The sequence below is a fragment of the Protopterus annectens genome, chromosome 7.part0 (assembly GCF_019279795.1).
Source record: "Protopterus annectens isolate FY-2018-M chromosome 7.part0, PAN1.0, whole genome shotgun sequence".
In the NCBI taxonomy this organism is placed as follows: domain Eukaryota; kingdom Metazoa; phylum Chordata; order Ceratodontiformes; family Protopteridae; genus Protopterus; species Protopterus annectens.
In genome coordinates, this window is record NC_056739.1 from 1175625479 (window position 1) to 1175647978 (window position 22500).

At 36.3% G+C, this 22500-nt stretch overlaps 1 protein-coding gene across 1 annotated transcript in view; it reads left to right on the forward strand.

Annotated features, from left to right (window-relative positions):
- Positions 1 to 22500, forward strand: part of LOC122806145 (inter-alpha-trypsin inhibitor heavy chain H3-like) — a 1222311-nt gene that overhangs the window by 442958 nt on the left and 756853 nt on the right. The window contains exon 8 of the mRNA XM_044076382.1: positions 106 to 274. Within this exon, the coding sequence (XP_043932317.1) occupies positions 106 to 274 (169 nt within the window). The remainder of the gene's footprint in view (positions 1 to 105; positions 275 to 22500) is intronic.

The following is a 22500-nucleotide window of genomic DNA, read 5'->3' on the forward strand; positions in this document are numbered from 1 at the left end:
TATCCTGAAAAAAACAATATTGTGTCATCGGTAGTTCAAGGATTTTCTGCAGATTTATGAAACAGCCACCACTTAAAGACTGAAATATAAACTATGTTTTTACAGACAAGGGAAGCTCTGCTAAGAATTCTGAGTGACATGCATTCAGATGATCGATTTAATCTTATAACATTTAGCAGTTCTGTTTCCACATGGAAGACTGCTGTAGTCACTGGAAGTACATCCCATATAGAAAATGCCAAAAGACATGTAAAGGGCATACATGCTAGAGGAGGTAAGCAAATCCCTATTTTTATTATCATTATTATTACTGTTAGTATTTCTAATTATTTATTTTGCTAAATATTTACTAACAAAAGTTTTATATGTACTTAAATCTTAATTTCTCTACCAAGTGACATCTGAGAAAGCTTACTGACATGCCTCCAGAATTAAGTTTGTGCCCTACATGTTAGAGAATGTGCCTTAATTTCAAATTTCCTTCTTTAGGAATGTAAATCCTTATTGCACTAATTGTCACCTTATGTGGAACTTGTCCCTACCTTGCTGACCATCCTTAAATCAACTTTACACCTTCTTCTCACTGAGACCATAGGCTGTGGTGGCTTTATCTGCAGCCCCCTCTAGCTTTTGAATTGTATCTCTCTGTCCAATTACTTAAACTCATTTGTACCCAGAATATTTATGTTCCATTTTTATGCATTGAGTTTGTTGTTAAAAATTTTTATAACATCGACCACTTTGTTTATATGAATTATTTTATAGCATGTGTTTTCATATATCAAATGTTATGTAGCTTTTATATTTACCAGAAAGAAAGGAATAGATAACTATAAGAAAATGCATGAATACACAAGCTTGTTTTAAGATATGTTTATTGAGATGCTGGGTGTTTGTTCACGTCAACAAACTCAGTTTCAATAAACATTTAGAACTGATGTTTGTAATCAAATTCATTTTTTCTTGTTTTATATCATTATTTTTGTACTATGGTTACAGAGCATCATTAAATATCAAAAATATATATTGTTCTGTAATAAATTAATCTGCAATAATTTTAGTAAAAATCCAGAGGCTTAAGTCCTGATTGTGGTAGAACTAGCTCACATTATAGAATTTGTCACACTGTGTATATTATTCATAGTGTGACCAGAGTGGTATCCAGGGACGAAAGGAAATGTGTACAGTGTTTACAAAATATAAGGAACCACAGAAGGAAGAAGGCACCATAGCATTTCAATTATAACCGCAGGAAGCAAACAGGTTGGTACAGTGCTACAGCTGTTAACATTGCTGTTACACAAGGTCTGGTTCTCTGGTTTTTGGATGTGGTATCCTGTCTGCAATATCTGGTTATCTCCCTGTATCCACGTGGGTTTTTGCCAGCTGCCCTGGCTCATTCTATAGACTTGACATAGAAAACTGACAATCCTCCAAATTGCCCGTGGGTGTGCATACTGTACGTGAATGAATGATTTTGTGTGTGTGTGTGTGTGTGTGTGTGTGTGTGTGTGTGTGTGTGTGTGTGTGTGTGTATGTGTGTGTGTGAGTGCTCATCCTGTGATCATTTGGCACACCATCCAGAATTACTTTCTCTGCCTGGCACCCACTGAATGACAGAGCCAAGATGGTAAATGATATTAACTCTAGAATTTGTAGAGAACTCAGAGAAGAATTAGTAATGTCACTAGCTAACTTTTTTTAAGAAAGCATGAGAGAAGAGTAAAGTTCGTATAGACTGGAATAAAATAGATATGATTCTCCTTTAAAGACTAGAAACAAGACATAAGCTAGAAAAATGGACTAACCAGAGAAAACACATGCAAACAAAAGGAGGACATGCATACTCCAAACTGAATGCACCTTGGGCAATAACTAAACCACAGAACCTCTTGTTATGAGGCAGTAATGCTACCTAGCTATAGGGAAAAAGTATAATTGTTGATGAAGGAAATACTTTTAAATTATATAGACTCATGTAGGGCAAAGGCAGTATAAATTCACATCAGGGAGAGCATGCAAGACAAAATATATAGTGTTTGTTCACTGGATGATTATGGTATTAAATCAAAGAGACTGTATGTGCGCCTTGCTTAGACCGTGACAAGGCATTTAAGATAATTCCACATAAAATGTTAAAACAAAATTATGTTATTAAGTCGGCGATTCACAGTTTACTCACAGCAGGTGGGAGGAGCACTAGTTTGATCAAAAGAGCAAAACCCAAATGATCAAGCCATGGGAATTAACCATGAGACTGCCACATGATATATTGCTATTATACAATGGCATCAGTTAAAAATTAAATAACTAAGATTTTTAATAATGTCACTGCATAATAACTTTCTTTTCTGCCGGTGTTTGTTAACACAGGCATCTGGGGATAGATCAGAATGCATTACATCTGCATTCAGTTGTGTTAGTGAAGATGTTCCTGAACTTGGTTGCAGTTTATGAAAAGTACCATTTTGTACTTCAAATGTGTATATAAATTTTATAATTAAGCTGCAATATATGTAATTCCCATACTGAAATTAAAAAGAGGATTAACATTCTAATTTAATTTTCTTTTTCCTTTCCAGATTAGTCATATCCATAGTACAGTTAACTGAACATAATCTGTCACTCTGCAATCAGTGAGGTTTTTCAGCTTTACAGTTGCACTGTCTGTGGTTATATGATCACTTTAATGAAGATGTTTCTAAGCTTGCTTGCAGTGTAAGAACAGTATAGCCTTACCTGTAATGTGTACACAAATTTCCTAACAAATTGGAACCTATGAAAGTCTTGTAATGAAAATTAAGTCGAAAGGTTTGCCATTCAAATTTATTTATTCTTTTCTTCACCAGGTTCATCATACTAGTAAAATACAGTCACTGCATTTAAAGCTGTCATTGTTTTCTGTCAGTGTATTTTTTTTCTTTTCATCTACACTGTAATGTGTGTTACCTGAGTTATCTTGTGATTATAACAGTACTTAAAAATAAGAATATTTGTTTAAAATGTTATTATTTAATGAGAATATAACAGGATAACATCATCAGTAAAAATATAAATTAGTTACTTTTTGCTTTTAAATGCTACCCATTATAGAATGAAATTTAATTTATTATTTTATTTGTGTTTGATGAAGCAAACTGCCAGTGGATTTTTACAGGAATGCTGTGCATGCAACAAGGAGCACTTGCTTAGTACATCTTTAGTGGGCATTTGATGTCACTTTTTGTACTTATAGGTATTCTACCACTTATCACACAAGAAAGGTGCATTTCATTTGAATACATCTAAAAATGTGATTACTTAAATATACCTATACATAAAAAAAGATTATCTTTATATATAAATATATATAAAAATATATATATATATATATATATATATATATATATATATATATATATATAAACACTTTTCTCCTACTTCATTTAATACTCTTCTTCAACAATATGACTAGGCATCTCTAAAAACACTTCAATTGGACCGTGCAGTATAATACTTCAATAGTGCTTTCCTATAAATACTTAATGATCTAGCCCCAATTATAAAAATTTGTACCAAATCTAAAAAGCTTCCCTGGTTGCCAAAAGAAACAATTCTTCTACCAAAACAAAGGGACAGAGCCTGGTATCTCTTTCAGAATAATAGAAGTAAACAAAATCTCATTATCTACCAACAACTTCGAAAGCAAACCAAAAAACTAATTAAACACGACAAAAAAAAAATACCTCCAAACAAGTCAGCTAAAATACCAGAAAAATCCCAAAAGATTCTGGCAAACAGTCAACATCCTTCTCAACCCAGGAAAACCGGCTATCCCAGCCCCAACTCTGACCAACCCAAATAACTGCATTGCCACTCAATTTAACTCCCATTTTATTAACTTAATAACCTCTCTACTAAACAGAACCCCTAATACACCTCTGTCCATATCTCAAAGCTCCAACAACAATTCTACCTTCCTGTAGGTCAAACCTATCCAAATTATGTTAAAAATCTCCTTTCTAAACTAAAACCTTGCACACTAGCTGTGGACCAGCTACCTGGTGACTTTCTACAACTAGCTGCTACTTCCATTGCTTACTCCATATCTATTGTCATTTACCATTCTATCTCTGAACAGTACGTACCACTCCTCTAGAAAATATCTCATGTCATACCCTTACATAAAGGCGGTCCCTCTGCAGATGTATCTAACTACAGACCCATAGCCATTTTGTCATCACTTGCCAAAATCTTAGAAAAATGTATACACAGATGTTAAACCACTTTCTGTCAAATAATCTATTATCTACTATACAACATGGCTTTCGACCTAGGCATAGCACCAGTACAGCTCTAATTAGCTTTCCTAATACCATAAATCAACTCAAAAACAAAAAAAAAAAACAACTAGTCCCTGCTACCTTCTTAGATATGTCAAAAGCATCTCATCAAATGCTTCTCAGTAAACTGGCTTTCTACCACTGCAGCTCTGAAGCCCTAAGCTGGTTTCATAGCTACCTATCAGATAGGAAATAAGCCACATTATGGGACAATAAACTGTCCCCCAGCTCCCTATATGTGTAGGAGTCCCATAAGGATCTATCCTTGGCCCACTTTTATTCACAATTTTACCAATAACCTAAACACTTCAGCAAATCCAGCCTTAATCATACAATATGCTGATGATGCTTCCCTAATCTGCTCTGCCCCCTCTATCAAGGAACTCCAAGAAAAAACTCAGGCAGCCTTCCACAATATTGAGAACCACTTAACAGCCCATCAATGTATACTTAACCCAAATAAAACCAAGCTTATGTTCTTCTATAATACCTCAACAACAACCAACCAACCACCAACCTCTATTTCCTTCTCCAATGGCCCAAAAATAAAACCTGTTGAACATACAAAACTTCTTATTTTTCCTTAACAGCTTTTTAATTTTACAACCACCATTAACAATCAAGACAGTTAAAACATTAAGAAAAACAAAAATAAAATCAACAATATGTAAGTATAAACAGTCATCCATGACACAATTCAATATGAAGTATGTATACCATTAATATATCTCCAATAAATCTTGCAATTTCTGACAGCTTATTCTTTTATGAGTTATTTTATATGTTATACTTAGAAGAGTTTGCATTTCTTTTTTACACACATTTTTAGCTAGACCTATAACATCATTGAATGAGAGATCTTGTTTGTTCTTCCAATTCATTGTGATCATTTTTCTAGCAATGGTCTGAAGTGACCAAAGGAGAGGTACTTGATATTTTGGAATTACATTTGGTACAGGAACATTAAAAAACAACAAGGAATCAGAAACATGACAATTATCTGACCACAAAGCCTTTACAAAATTTCTGAAATCATTCCAAAATTGTAAAACAACCTTATACTCAATAGTCATATGAACCCAATTAGCCTTTAACATTTCCTCACACCTCCAACATTTTATTTCTTTACACTTAGAAATGATGGCAATTTTATAAGCAGTAAAGAAGCTTCTATGTAGAAATTTCCACATAAACAACTTCCAGTAAAGAGAAAATGTGGTATTGCTTACTGATTTTAATAACTTTTTTTATTATCTTCTGAAAATTATTCTTTATTGACTTTTGTAGAATAATCCTAAAAGGCTAGGTCAAATGATGAAAATTCATCATGCAAGATTTCATATATATACAAAATGCAAAATATACTGTTAATGTTTATCAAGTTATTACTCATTAAAATTTGTAGTAACTTCGGCAGTGTGTCCGTTTCTGAACTTTTTGATAATTTCACTTTGTTTTCAACATACTGTCATAGTGTTTGTATGGTTAACTAGTTATCTTGATTGGCATTATATCTAGCTAGAAGAAGGTTTACTGTATGAATCGTATTGTTATCTGCAAACGGATACCAACATTTTTGGTTATTATCTTTAAGATTTAACATTTTGTTTAAATTAAAGGACTCTAAACAGTGAGGAGTGTATGCAATCGGAAATATAAAAACAAATAGCTGTTTAATATTATATTACAATCTATTACACTTTTAAAAGTACCAAAGCTTTGATTCATACCATAAATAAAATTATTATATTTCTTATTATATAAAGAATAATCCCGTAGTACCCAATATACTTTACTAATGCCTAACAATGAGTTTATTTGCGCTTCATAATTACTACTAGAGACTATATGTGTTTCATGTAATTGTTTCCAGCTTGAAATGTAAGTGTTACTTAACCAGTGTGTAATACTATATTGATAACAGTCGACTTTGCATATAGATCTATGTTAAGAAAGCCAATTCCATTGTTTTTCAGTTTGTTACGTGCCAATTATAAGCTATCCTCATTTTTTTGAGGGAATCAAAGAAACATAAATAATAAATTATTTATTTGATTGAAGAATTTTTTAGGAGGGATTAATCGATGATTGTATGTAGAATAAAGCTTAGGGTAGAATAATAATTTTTATCAATGTGAGTCTATCCTCCATGGTAAAAAACATGTTATTCCAATGATTAGTTAACTTGATAATAATGTCTAATAAAGCAGTGTAATTTGAAAGTGCTGTGTCTTTCCAAGTGGGTTTTATACTAATCTCCAAATATTGTATTGTTTTATTTTCCCAATTAAAGTTATTATAATCTCGTAGTTTATAATTAATTCTCATATTCATTAGTAATGTTTCAGTTTTGCTGTGATTGAATTTTAGACCTGAAATCTTTTTGAAAAAATATATTGATTCAATAATATAAGGTAAAGAAGAATCTATACCTTCACTTGTTAAAAGAATATCATCCACAATCAGCTGGATTTTGGAACAGTGCTCATTATTTGATGAAAATCCCTTTATATTAATGTTGTTTCTTATATAATTAGCAAAAGGTTCTATCGACAGTGCAAACAATAAGGGTAATAATGGGCAACCTTATTTTGTGCCTTTTGTAATGTTTAATGAAGATGATAAATATGACCCAAATTTTACATAAGCTTGGGAATCATTATATAATATTAATAATAAGTTTATAAAGTCCAGAGAGAAATTATACCCTTTAAGTATTTTGCTCAGATAAATCCAGCTAATAGAATCAAAGGCTTTATCAATATCTAGGCTAATAATAGTGAGTTGCTTTTTTGTCTTATTAGCAATATCAGTCAATGATAATAGTTTAATAATATTGTCTTGAACTTTTCTATGTAGTATAAAACTTGTTTGATCATAATGTATTATATTGGGTAGGATATTATTTAATCTCTTGGCCAATATGGACATAAAGATTTTATAATCTATATTTAACAAAGAGATGGATCTATAGGTGGAACAAAGTTGCAAATGTTTGCTTTGTTTTAAAACAGGGGAAATCATTGAAAATTTCCAAGAAGGGGGAACTTTCAATTCATTTTTATCATAAAAAATGCATTCAACAGTATTTTTAAATTTGAGTCTGAAATAATTTTATATATTTCTGGAATAATACAATCTAAACCTGGGGCTTTATTATTTTTCAAATTTTTGATTTGATCCGTCAAATCCAGTAATGTCATTGTTTTATCTAGCATCTCAATTTGTTGTTTTTATATTTTGTTTACAACATTGTTTTGAATAAATCTATAAATTATATCTTTGTTTGCTAGAGGGATATTTTTATCATTAATTGATTTCTAATACATTCTAACATTCTAATCTAAATGCTTCTAATATACCTTTTAAATCTGTTGTTTTTTTTCTGGAATTATTATCTGTGTACTTAATTTCGTTGATATGGTTTAAGTTATTGATATGTTTAGTCCTAATATAAAACTTATGTATATGTTTAGGATTTACAAAGCAAGACTGTAACTTAAGTCTTTCCAGGTTAATTGATACTTTGTGATTAAATATTTCTGCATATTTTTGGTTTAAACTTGATAATTCTAAATATGCTGTCTCATTGTTAGGTTTTAAATTTGATTTTAATTTATCTATTTTAGCTTGCAATTCTAATAAATTCCTATCCCATTATTTTCTTTTTAGAAGATACCAATTCTTTATTCTACCATAAAGGTAGACTTTTAATGCATCCCAAAGTATGATGTCATCTACTTCATCACTGTTATTAAGCTCCACAAAAGTGTTTATTTCAATTAAGACCCAGTCTTTGAATCCTTTGATTTTAATTATGTATGCTGGAATTCTTTGCAAAAAAAAATTAAATCAATGTTTCTTAAATTGATATTGAAAATAAGGGCATTATGATCAGAAAGTGGACTTGAAATTATTAAGACTTCATGTAGTTTGGGGTCTAGGTTATTTGAAATAAAGACCTTATCAATGTTCATTTGGGTACCAAATCTAAATGAGTAATGTGTGTAATTCAGGGAATTTGGCATCCTCTAATCATAAATATCTCTTAGATTCATTGAGGTGATAAAATTATTAAATTTTTTTGGATTGAGCTGTTATGCTAAGTTTATTACCTCTAGAAGTGTCGCTATTACATAGTAAACAGTTAAAATCTCCTGCTAGAATGATTTCACCTCTAGCATGTAATGTTATAGTATCTATACATTGCTCTACATGTCTAATGCCCAGACCAGGTATCCAATAAGAATAAATTAAAGTATAACATTCCTTATTGATTTCTACTACCAAACATAACATTCCATCTTTATCAGAATAAGTGCTAATTATTTTAGGCATGGTTAAAGAAATTTTCCACAATATGAGAGTACCTCTCCTTTTGCTTGTATAACAAGAGTCAGCAATAACTGGAAAACCATTAAAGGAAAATTTATCTAAATCTTTTTTTTAGTAGATGCGTTGCTTGTAAAAATATATCTGTTTTATGCATTTTTATAAATTTAAGTAGGCTGTCTCTTTTTATGTTATTATTAAGACTACTGACATTAAGCGAAAAAACGTATACACTAGCATATGTATAGGGTAAGATTAGAAAATCTGTAACTTGTTTTTATACACTGTACATTGACTTACAATAACTTTTAGAACAACTAATAAATGAAACAAACTTTTTAACTTTTGATTTTTGAAACAAACTTCTATATACAGATACACACATGGAACAATATGTTCCTGGTTTGATTAACTGTTTAATCAAACCACCCACTATCCACATTTCACACACCAAAAACATTATCATCAGCTTCTGCCTTATAAAAATGAAACTTTCAACATTGCATTTTAAGATGTAGTAATTCAATCTATTACAAAACTAAACTTAATTTTTTTATTCAAAAACGTATTCCTATCTATTCTTATGAAAAATGTAATTAAGTACAATGGTATAAAGCATAAAGTAAATATTTGTATATTTATTTAGTCTTATGTAAAGAGGAAAGAAGCAATATTCTAACTATTTAATTATATGAGAGTCATCTATTGACCATTTATTAATAATTAGGTAATGAAAACAACGAAGGATTAACTTTTATACATATTCAACATAACGGCATCATTAATTGTTTTTTACATACGCGTCATAAAGTCCATTCCTTTCCATGTGGTAAATAAATGAATAAAAAACACTAAATATAAAGGTCAATTGTATGTGTTAGACAGAACATTAGCTTGTTTCAGTACAATATGACTACATACATAACAGAGTTTGACTAGGCTTTCAGACAACAGATTGTATCATCTGACAGCTTCCTGCATTACATTTTTTCCTTCTCTCTCTTCCCCCTCCCTCTCTCCCCTTCTCAATGTATCACTTATGCCAGACACTTGAGACTTGAGTTGTTTCAGCATGAAGCAAGATGTATGCTAAATGTATCAGAACGTTAAAATGCCATCATCTATTATTTCCCACAAACCAAATACAAGACAAGTCAGTTAATTCTTCTTCCTCTAGTTTAAAAATAAATGTTCATATAAAGAATGTAATAATTATTTGTTAGAAAAGTTATTTCCTTACAAATGTTCTGCTAAAGTTAACCTTCCAAACATGGAATGATGTGCTATGGCACAGAAGAATATATATTTAGCACAATCTACAATGTACTGTGAAAACAGAATTTGAATAATCAAAACACATTATTTTTTTTGTCCTCTCCTTCCCCTTTGCATTACATGACAAAAAATATCATTGCTATAAACATACATCTCAATCGTCTAGATTTTCATAAAATGCTTCGACCTTTGCCTCAAATTCCTGGTGTGTTCCTCTCAAAATCTGTTCTCCTCCAGTGATCATTGGGTTGATTTGAAGACTGAATTCTTATACATTTAAGTTTCAGGCGTTACATCCTTCAGAAAAATGCATACTAGACAACTCTCATTATTCTAGTAATGTTTAAGTTTGTAAGAGCTAAATTCAAAATCCATCCCTTTTTGGGCCTATGTCCCCCACTATGCCAGGTTTTGTCCAGATTTCTTGAGGTAAGAGGTTGTGGAGTTTGGCCATACATAATAGCAAAAGTATTTTTTCCCCTCCACTGCACTATTTTCCAAAATTTCTTCTTATTAGGTGTTTATAGCTGAATATCTGCAGATATGAGTACACTGTTGTGTTTCTAGAGCACACTATCATATTACAAAAATAACCCATTATGTGGTAAAATGCATGATAGACACAAAGAATGAAACATGAGGGCAACAGTGAATAAAAATCGTATGTGACTTTGGTTAAGTACATTATGGCAGAGAAAACCATGCATTGAACCAGTGAAAGCATAGTGTTATGACTTTGCCCCAAATTCCCGGTGCATTCCTCTCAAAATCTGTGCTCTTCCAGTAACCACTGAGCTGATCTAAGGACTGAATTCACATACATTTTAGTTTCAGATCTCACACCCTTCAGATAAATGCACACTAGACAAATCTTGTTATTCTAGCAACTTTTAAGTCTGTAAGAACTACATTCAGAATCTGTCCTCCTGTTTTTCTTTGGGCCTATGTCTCCCATTATGTCAGGTTTTGTCCAGATTTCTTGAACCAAGAGGCTGAGAAGCATGGCTACAAATAATAGCAAAAGTCTTTTTTTTTTCTTTTTTTTTTCCACTCCCTGCATTATTTTCAAATATTTCTTATTAGGTGTTTATAATCTAATATTTGCAGACACAAGGAGACTGCTGTATTTCTAGAGCCCACTATTATGCTACAAAAATAACCAATTATGTGGCAAAATGTGTGGCAGACAAAGAATTAAGAAACATAAGGCCAGCCATGGATAAAAAAGTGCAGTTTTGTACCTACCATAAATGTAGATGTTCGAGTGTTCACCCTGCTGCAGTCATTACACTTAGGTTATCCTGTCGTCAGGCAGTCCCACATTCGGCTGGATTTCCAGAGTCTTGGTCCGACGTCAGTTGCAGTCACCTCATCCCTGACGTCAGCGCGCCAGGGGTACATATATCGCAACCAACGCCATTTTCTTCAGTTTTTCTTGCCCCAGATGTCAGGTGCCCCCAAGAAGGTGATCCAAATCAGTAGCAAATGGTGTGAACACTGTACCAACACAAAATCCCTTCAGATATAAGCAAATACATCAGTAAGGCATAGCAGAGGATTATCCAGTAGATCAGAGGGGTTGGAGGGAGGGTAACCTAGACTGCAGCAGGGTGAACACTCGAACATCTACATTTATGGTAGGTACAAAACTGTACTATGTTCATCGTGTTACCCTGCTGCAGTCATTACACTTGGGTTGAATCCCAAAGCTATGGTAGGGTGGAGGCATCATAGAGGGTTAGTGGAGGCAATGAGGCCCTGCAAAACTGCAGTGGCGAAGCCTGCCCTGGACTTAGAATAAAGAGGTAAGTGATAGTGTTTGGAGAAGGTCTGCATTGAACTCCAAGTTGCAGCTTCTAAGATTTCCTTGGTAGGAACCCCCCTGAGAAAGGCTGTAGAGGTAGCTGTTGCCCTGGTAGAGTGGGATCTAATGGTAGGAGGAACTGGTTTCCCATGATGGGTGTAGCAGAATCGGATGCAATGGCTTATCCATTTAGAAATGGTTTGCTTGGATATGGCCTTCCCTTGAGAGGCTGTAGCATAGGAAACAAAGAGCTGGTCAGTTTTTCTGAAAGCCTTAGTTTTATCCAAGTAGTAATGAAGCTGCCTGTGAATGTCCAAGGAATGCAGGAGTCTCTCACCTTTGTTCTGTGGATTGGGGTAGAAAGTGGGTAGGTGGATGGTTTGATTTAGAGCTACACTGGAAACTACCTTAGGCATGAAGGAAGGATTAGTTCGTAGAGAAACTCTGTCTTGATGAAAAATGAGGAAAGGTTCCACTGCCATAAGAGCCTGAAATTCTGAAACTCTCCTAGCAGAAGTTATTGCCAGGAGCAGGGCAGTCTTCCAAGATAGGAACTGAAGGTCTGCAGAAAAAGCTGGTTCAAAGGAAGGTAACGTTAGTTTTTCCAGAAAAAAATTGAGGTCCCATGTTGGTGTAGGAGCTCTTCTAGGTGGTCTAATGTTTTTTGCCCCTCTGAGGAACTGCTTTAGGAGAGGATTTGAAAATAAAGTTGGATTTGTGTCGTAGTGAGCTGAAATAGCTGAAGAATGGATTTTAATTGAAGAGAAGGAAAGTCCTTTATGCAACATCTCAGCTAAATACTGCAGAATGTGAGGCATATGAGGCTGAGTTGTGTCTTGGCCTTTAGCTTGGTTCCAAGCAGAAAACCTTTTCCATTTGTCCGAGTAAGTCTTCCTGGTGCTTGGCCTCCTGGCTTCTAGAATAACATCCAGCACTGCTTGTGAAAGAGGGGCTGGTTGGATGCTTAATTGATTTGCCATGCAGCCAGGTTTAAGGTTTTGATCTGGCTGTGTAGAATCTGCTTGTCTCGCTGCGTGAGCAAATGAGGTATTTGAGGCAATATCCATGGTGGGCTGTGAGCCATATTCTTCAATAGCGGGTACCAGTGCTGGCATGGCCAGTCTGGGGCTATGAGAATCATTTGAGGTTTCTCCTTTTTGACCTTCAAAAGAACCTTTGTGAGAAGAGGTAATGGAGGAAAGGCATATGCTGTCAGGTTTTTCAAACTGAAGGAGAGAGCGTCCACTTTCCAAGCTTGATGGTGAAATGTCCTTGTACACAATTTTGTCAGCTGGTAGTTTTGAGGACTGGCAAATAGGTCTATATATGGTAGGCCTCACCTTTGAGTTATCATTGTAAATATTTGTGGGTCTAGCTTCCACTCGTGGGGATCTTTGATGTTTCTGCTTAGGTCGTCTGCCAAAGTGTTTTTCTGTCCTGGAAGGAATTGAGCTTGTAACTGGACTTGGTAGGCCAGAGCTGTGTTCCATAAGATTACTGCTTGCCTGCAAAAAGGGTAGGAATGTGTGCCCCCTTGTTTGTTTATGTACCACATTACTGTGGTGTTGTCTGTCTTTATTGCAAGTTGTCCAGACTGTAGTAGATCCTTGAAGGCTGTCAGAGATTTCTGTACAGCTAGCATCTCTTTTTGGTTTATGTGCAGTTTTCCTTGTTCTGCAGTCCATAGGCCTTGAATGCATTGCCCTGCCATGTGTGCCCCCCAGGCATAGTCTGAAGCATCTGTTGTGATAGTTTGCCTGGGTGGGGGCAAGGTGAAAGGCTGACCCTTGTTGAGGTGACATGCCTGTGCCCACCATAGAAATTCCTGTTGAAGGCAGGGAATGAGAGATATCACTGTGTCCAAGCTGTGGCTGTGTTGAGACCATACGCTTTTTAGGTACCACTGTAATTTCCTCATATGCAGTTTTGCAAATGGTATTATCAGAATGCAAGATGCCATGAAGCCCAAAGTCTGCAGAATATTTCTTGCAGTTAATTGGGTCTTTGTTGCCATTGTTTTGAAATATTGAGTCAGTAGTAATTGCTTGTCTGGTGTAAGATAAGCCTTCTGGGCCATTGTGTCCAAGCTGGCACCCAGGAATGTCATTTTTTGTGAAGGTACTAGTTTTGACTTCTTTTCATTTACCGTGTACCTCAGACAATTCAGTAGTTGCTTCACAAAAGCCAGATGTTGTACGAGAATGTCTTTTCTTTCTGCTTGAATGAGGCAGTCGTCCAGGTATGGATATATTTGAATTCCTCTTTGTCTGCAGTATGCAATTACTGGTGCCAGGCATTTTGTGAACACTCTGGGTGCAGTAGATAAGCCAAAGGGCAGTGCAGAGAATTGATAATGAATTGAACCTGCAATGAAACGGAGGTATCTTCTGCAACTTTGTCTGATAGGGACATGCAGGTATGCCTCCTTGAGGTCCAACGTTACCAGCCATGCTTCCTTTCCCAACATGGGAAGTAGCTGCTGTAGTGTTAGCATCTTGAATTTCGGAACTTGTAAGTAAGTGTTTAGAATTGAAAGGTCCAGAATTGGTCTCCAAGCATTTTCCTTTCTGGGTACTAGGAAGAGTCTTGAGTAAAATCCTTGGCCTTGCTCTTGAGTTGGTACCCTTTGAATGGCTCTCATGGCCATGAGAGCTGTAATTTGTTTTTGAGCCTCTGCCCTTTGATTTTGTGGCAGGTGTGGCATTCCTCTTTTTATTGGCAAGGTGTGAAAGTGGAATCTGTATCCTCGTAAAATTATGTCTAGTACCCATTTGTCCTTTGTGACCATGTGCCAGTTGTCTGCAAATAGTGCTAGCTTTCCCCCCAGGGGGGCTGACAAAAGAGTTTTGTTTGGCCAGCTGAGGTGCAAGTCATTGAGTTTGTCTTCTGGTGGGTTGAGACCTGTCTTCTCCTCCCTTCTGGATTGGAGTGCCCCATTGGCGAGGTTTATACTGAGCTTGTGGTTGTCCTCTGCCCCTTGGGCGCCTGTATTTGGCCCTCTGAGGCCTGTCAGTGGCTGGAAAGGACCAATTTGTTGTTGGCCAGTTTCTGCTGAAGCGAGGGGGTTGTACTTGTAGGAAATCTTTGACTGTTTGCATTGATTTTGCCTTATCTTCCATTCTCTTTAAAACTTCTTCTGCTTTAACACCAAAAAGAACATCCTGCTGTAAGGGAGCATCTAGTAGTTTTGCTTTAACATGATCAGGCAGACTTTGTTCCTTTAACCAGGCATGCCTACATATAACTGATCCAGTGACAGCTGCCCTGCAGGAGGCCTCTAAAGAATCAAACCCACATTGTAAAGTATGTTTCCCTACCTGCTCGGTGGCGTGCAACAAATCCTGTACTTCTTTCAATTCAGATTGTTGAGGGAGGGTGGTTATCTTTTGTTTTAACTGAGAGATCAGAAATTGCTGATATTTAAGCATATGAAATTGACAGTTTAGGGCTCTCATAGCTAAAGTGGCTGAGATGTAAACCTTTTTCCCCATCTGTCTAGTGCTCTTGAATCCCTTTCAGAAGGTACTGGATTTTTTGCCATGGAAGCCTTAGCCCCCTTGGGACCCTGGGAGATAGTCTCTGGGTCCGCTACTGGGCTTTTGTAAAGAAATTTGTGAGAATCAGGTACTGTGTAGTATCTGTCAGGCTTGGCCAGAGCAGGAGGCAGAGAGTCAGGGTTGAAACTGGATTCTAAATAGACATCATCCACAATGTTCAAAACAGGAGGGATGGCTAGAGGTCTGTGTTGGGGGAGTAAAAGAAACTCTCTGAGCCTTTTCTTGGAATCAGAGTAATCCTGACCTTCCCAGTGAAAATGTTCCCTCATAGTGTGTAAAGTTTCCCCAAAAGAGTAATCTTCTGGAGGGGAAGCTGAGGGAATAGAGTCCTCAGCATCAGAATCTTCATAAGGAGAGAAAGAATAGTCTTGGTCCTCAGAGGAATCGGAAGAAATAGACAGTTGAATAGAGGAAGCAGATTCTTCCTCTAGTCTAGGCCTTTTTGTCAGGAGGAGGCTGAGAACCCCTGATAAGAAAAATCAAGTCTTCAGCCATCTTTAGCATCTGTTTCTTAGGCATAGGGCCTTGAACAGGAGACTGATGTGAAGCCTTTTTCGGTTTGGAAGGAGTCTTTGACTTGGAAAACGTTTTGACTGTAAGAGTCGTCTGTCTGAAACGCCTTCAGAAACCGATGGTGTTTCAGAAGCACTGATGTCCTTGGAAGGTAAATCATCGGTAGGGCCTGAAGTAAAAGGCTGCGTCGGCCTAGTACATTCCGTCAAAATATCTGTAGCGGTCTCGGTTTCTTGAACTGCGGGAGTCAGAGGCTGCGTCGGAGCCTCACTGATAACCGGAAAACCGGAGACCGGATCAACCGAGGCCTCGGAATCGGGCTTAGGCCTGGGCTGTCGATCCTTATCCCTGCGCTTTTTGTGCATGCCGGTAGTCGGAAGCTCCGACGGCATGTTATAATTAAATTTTCTGCCAAAAAAGTGTCGTGCAAAATCAAATCGTCTTTTAATAGTACGTTTATTAAATCTAGCACAAAAACGACAAGAAGTGACGTTGTGGTCAGGGCCTAGGCAAGGTATGCAATAAGAAGGAAAATCCTTATGAGGTATTTGCTTCCCACAAGAAATACAATTGTTAACTTTTTCTGACATATGTCTGAGGCAAGAAAAGTTTCCCCAATGGGGTACTTAGCTTTATAGAAGACTTCGGTCTGAAATTCGAATTCGAAAATCTCAGGAGTCGGCTGACCGGCACTTGCGAATTGCTTCTGCTTTGGGCACCGTGCGGCAAGAAAGACTGAAGAAAATTACATCAGTTGTGATATATGTACCCCTGGCACGCTGACGTCAGGGATAAGTGACTGCAACTGACGTCGGACCAAGACTTTGGAAATCCAGCCGACTGCGGGACCGCCTGACGACAGGATAACCTAAGTGTAATGACTGCAGCAAGCTAACACGATGAACATCCTTAGGTGTCTTTGGTTATGTACATAATGACAGAAAACAGTGCACTGAACCAGTGAGAGCATGATATTATGACAAATTAACTCTAAAACTTTACTAAGTGATCAAACTTTAGCAAAGAGAACTTTACCAGCTGCACTTGGTGTTTCCTCATAAAAAAAGCAGGTACTTTTCTGTTATCGTGGCAACACTTTAAATGTGGTCTTTGAGCTCCGCATGTAGTATATTTTCATGATTTCTAGGTGTTAATGTCAACATGTGTGTATAAAATGTAGAAGTCGCAACTTCATCTCTAAATATTATCCATTTACCACATGTTTACAATGACTCCTTAAAGACAGGAAAATATACTGCTTTCAGACCTTAGCAACCACAACTAAAGTGTTGCTCCAATATCAAAACCTGAGAAGTAATGGATTTATTTGTTATTTGTACTACTGTAAGCCTTTGAAAATAACAACAACAGAAATTATTTCAGTACACTTATTTGGCATCTTTTACCTGCGAAGATGTCATTGGAATTATACAAACAGCTGATTTGTAGTAAGCGTTTTTTTTTTTAAAGTAATTGATGCACATTTCAAAGGGTTTCCCTGACAACGGAATTAAGCGTTGTTAGGAAGTTCAAGTGGCAAGTTATCATGTATGTAATAATTATAGCACAGGGGAAATTAAAGTAAAATCGTAATGTAAAGTTACTCCAAACTTAAAGAAAGAATGCATAAAACATTTTAAAAATTATGAATGTCATCCACTTTCGAACATGGAGGTGCTGTCTGTGATAGCCATTCAGCTCATGAGTTGTGAACTGCAGGCAGGAGAATTACAGTACGACACTTTACAGGTACATAGTTACTTTTAATTTCTTATAGGGCAAATATGACATTAGGACACTAGTAACAAAAAAAAAAAACTTACGTTAACCAAACATGCTGCATTTACTTTTCTTTTTTCACTTTCAACGTGATCGGTCAGCTGAAATGCAGTACCTTAACACATCTGCTAACCAGCTGCGTAGTAAACGTAAAAATAACCTATTTAAAAAAATATATATTTTTAACACAAATAATGTTTACACATATCTGGTTAACAGAGGTGTTAAGACACTGGATTTCAGCTGAAGGATCTCATTGAAAGTGTTGCCCCAATAACGGAAAAGTAATAAAAGCATTATATAAACAGGAGGAAGGTGACAGTGGTCTTCTATACATGAACAGCTGCGAGTGCCTGCGTTTTCTTTCTCACCATTGCTCTGTTTCAAGATTCCAGCTGCTCAACAGCAAGTTAAAGGTCACCAATAGTTTCTACAGCTTACTGTTAATAGTAAATGCAGCAAAATCAACAAGATGAATTCCAGAGCCATTCATTAGCTCAAAACAGCTCGTAAATTATCACTAAATGTCATTGGGTGGGAAAACAAACTGAATTAACTGTTTTTAAGACAAGAAGAGCTCGAGCCTGCACCATAAAAATGGCTCATCTATCAGGGACTTAGAAATTGCAAACAACCACCATAACAAAACAAATATGACCTAAATATACAAGCCTCTCATTTCTCATCCTATACAACTTCCACAGTATATGAGTCACTCATTCCAAAACACACCACAGCCGAGCAAGTAAAGAGAGACAACTGCATAGGTATAAAAGAGATAAAAAGAAAAAGAAAGAGAAAAAAAATACAAATAATTGCAGCAACACTCCACACTACTTTCACTTGAACAACCACAAAAAAACTACAAATAATTACAGCAACACCTCAGTATAATTTCACTTGAACAACCACAAACATAACAATACATATAATTACATCAACACCCCATGCTATTTTCTCTTGAACATCCACAGACATAACAATGCATATATACTATTTTCAAAGTCACACCAACATCCACAGCCTCTTTCAAATAACATTACCACATTATATTGATATACCCCACCACTATACATACATGCAGTAAGACAGTCCATATATATTTCAATTCTAACTAAATATTCTCAAACATTTCTATATCTTAGTAAACACAGTGCTATTAATTGCATACACCTTGTATTTGCAGCATTTAATAAAAAAGAAGATAGATAATTTATTTTATTTATTTATTTATTGCAGTTGGTTTACCAGGATAGTCCATTGGGCCATAAAGAACCCGTTTTCAATGGAGTCCTGGGGAGAAAAGCTCCAAAAAAGATACATGTAACAGAACAATATAGGTACAGCAGGTAGTAATGAAAGTTATACAAAAATAAGGAAGCAAAAAAATTTAAAAACAAATTATGTCCAAATATAACAATTAATACAGATTGAGAAGAATATACAACAATAGTACAACAAATATAGCAATGAATACAGCTTTGAGAGGAATCGTACTAACTAAGGAAATGTACAATGTGATGCTAAAGGACATTGCATAGTGGGGGAAGTAAACTTAAGGACCTGTCTAGTACATTTTATGCAATTCTAAAGGTATAGTAGGGAAGTTAGCGGGAAGGAGAAGGGGAGGTGAGAGGACAGAGTTAGTTATGTAGGGTGGGAGCAAGAGCATTCCCACTGTGATGCTAGATGTGAATGAAGAGATTTTTTGAAAGTAGAGTGGTTGGAGGTGGTGCGGATGGAAGGTGGTAGGGAGTTCCAATGGCGAGCTAGGCTGAAGGATAGAAGGTTTCTGCCTGGGGGATGAGTAGGTTTATGCACTTCTAGTAGGTTTTGATTGTTTGACCTTAATACTCTATTGGGTAGGTGCATTTTAAAGGCAGATGAAAGGGATGGACAGAGGGAGGGGTTGAGAATAAGCTTGTGGGCTAGTTAGTTGAATGTAAGTTAGTTGATTGGGAAGTTCTAGCCATTGTAGTTTCTGGAGGGAGGAACAATGATGGGTGGAGGACCTATGGCTGGTGGCAAATTTTGCGATTTTGTTGTAGCAACAGGAGAGCTGTTTTTTTAAAGAGGACTGAAGATTAGTTAGGAGTGGGGCACCATAGAGAAGGGAGGGGACAAGGAAGGAAGTGGAGAGAGTAATTTTAGTGGCAGGTGTGAGGTAGGGATTCTGTCTGTAAAGCATGCCTAGTTTCTGATGGGTTTTTTTTATATTTAGTTGTAGGTGAGAGTTAAATTTAAGTTGGTTATCAATTTGGACCCCAAGTAACTTAGTCTCTGACACTATTTCTAGAGGTGAGTTATTTTGACTAGTGATTGAGAATGTGTTCATATCAAAAGGAGTAAGTTTAGAAGGAGTAAATATCATTAGTTTGGTCTTGGAAGCATTGAGAGCTAGATGGTTACTTAACATCCATTGCTCTGTGGTAGAGAAGGCATCTTGAGTTAGTTTTTGAAATATAGCGATAGAAGTGGCAGAACAGATGATAGTTGAATCATCTGCATATTGGATGATGTTTGAGAATGGGATAGATTTGTGGAAATTGTTTATAAATATATTAAAGAGAAGGGGACCCAGTATGGAGCCTTGTGGAACTCCTGTAGGGGTATTAAGGAGTGGGGAGGTGGCTTTCTTCCATTTTACTGCTTGATTTCTGTTGGATAAGTAGCTAGAGAACCAACTCAAGGAGGAGGGAGATAGATTAAGTTCAGAGAGTTTAGCTAAAAGCAAGCTGTGTGATATAGTATCAAAGGCTTTGGAGAGGTCAAGTAGCAGGGTAGAGACAAATTGGCCAGAATCACGAGCTTTATTTACAAGTTCAAGGAAGGAGAGGAGGGCTGTCATGGTGCTATGATTTGGTCTGAATCCGTGTTGTGTGGGAGTTATAAGGTGATTATCTAGGAGATATGGAAGGAGTTGAAGTTGGACACATTTTTCTAGGATTTTAGAGATAGGGGACAGGATAGCTATGGGGCGGAAATTTGTTACATTGTTATTGTTACCACCTTTGTCTCTTAATATCTATGTATTAATTATCAAAACTTGTAACATTTTCTCTGTTTATAAGGATGTAAACTAATGTCAATGTTGAGTTTATAAGTATGTAACTAATGTCAATGTGGAGCTTTTCTCCCCGGGCCTCCTCTGAAAATGGACATGTATCCAGTCGGATTTTCCCGGTCAACAAATGTAAAATAAATAAATAAAAAATAAATGTTTATAACAAATGTAAAACAAAATAAATAAATAAATAAATACATTTGTGTAGAGGTAAGATAAAGGCCTGTTTCCAGATTTGAGGTACTGTAGATTCTTGTATGGAACGGTTTATTAAGATGCTAATGGGGTAGGCAAGTATTTCTGCAGCTATACTAAGAAAGTAAGAAGGGATATTACCAGGAACATTGGTACATGGCTTCAATTTCAGAAGGAGTTTCTTTATAGTAGATGTAGGTATGGGTTTTAATGAGAATAAGGGAGAGTCAGGAGAGGGGGAATTAGGGGGTGATTGAGATGAGGGAGAAGTTTGTGTAGAAGAGGGGGTAGAGGATTTGGTAGATGGGGAATGGGGAGTAATAGTGGTTAAAGATAGAGTGTGAGTAGGGGTGGGTGAGGGAGTATTGTGGAGTGTGGTGGTGTTAGAGAATGAAGAGGTCAATTTGGAAATAGAGTCAATAAAAAAGGAGTTAAATTGTGTGGCCAAGACTAATTCTGGAGCATTTGAGTCTGGGGTGGGAGAATCTGGTTTACTAGGGTGAAGGAGACTAGAGATGCCTTTCCAGAATTTCTGAGGGTTGTTTTTATTATGGTTTTGGAGAGTAGAGAAGTAGTTTTGTCGATCAGAAGTGATGAGATTTTTTACTTTATTTCGAAGCATTTTATATTCATTGTGGAGCAGTGATGTCATATTTTTCTGGTAGCGTGCCCAGACTTTATCTCTATGTCTCATGGTAGCAAGAGTATTTTTGGAAGCCAGGGGGCTGATTTTGTTTTTATTCTCTTTGCCCTTAAGGGGGCCTGGGAGTCTAATATTTTTAAGAATATCGAGTTAAAGTGGGAAACTGCAGTGTCTAGTGGTAGTGTTTTTAGACAATTCCAATTAATTGCTTGTAAGGAGTTCGAGAAGGTTGTTGGGTTGAATTTTTTTTGGTCACGAATAGTATATAGTTATGGGTTCGTTGTAAGATAGAGGGAAGTCGGTGGGTAAAGATGGGTATGTGGTCACTAAGGGGATCGGGAAGAGTGTCACTTTTGGAGAAATAGTGAGGATGGGAAACAAGGATCCAATCCAGGATACTTTCACTGGAGAGATTTTTTGCAGGGCGAGTTATGGAACTGATTAGCTGTGAGAAATTGTAGAGGTTGATGTTAATGGAGTTTGTTGGAGACTGAATGCAGGCCCAGTTAATGTTCACGTCTCCTAGGATTATGGTTTCGTTACTAATGTTACTAGAGAGCCACGAAAGGATGAGTTCAAGTGTGGGAATATTATCCCCTGGGGGGATATAGAGGGAAGCAAGACATATGTGTTTGTGATTATTGATTTGTAGTAGAGTAAGAAGAAGTTCGGCATTGTTAAAGTGTGGTATAGGTTTATTATAGGGAGTAACTATTAGGGAGGATGAGTATAGGAGAGCTACTCCTCCACCTTTTTTGTGAGGCCTGTCTTTTCTTATGATGGAGTAGTTTGGAAGAATTATTTCAGAGTCCTTTATACGTGGTTTTAACCAGGTTTCAGAAATAGATAGGATGTCAGGTTTATGTGTATGAGCCAAGCATGAAGGTTTGGGACTTTGTTTACTATGCTTTGGGAGTTTAAAGAAGTAAGTAACAAGGATTTATTTGTGGTGGCTATGGTGGTAGGGCCTGGAAGTAAAGTAGTGAAATGACAGAGAAAATGTGATGTAATAAAAA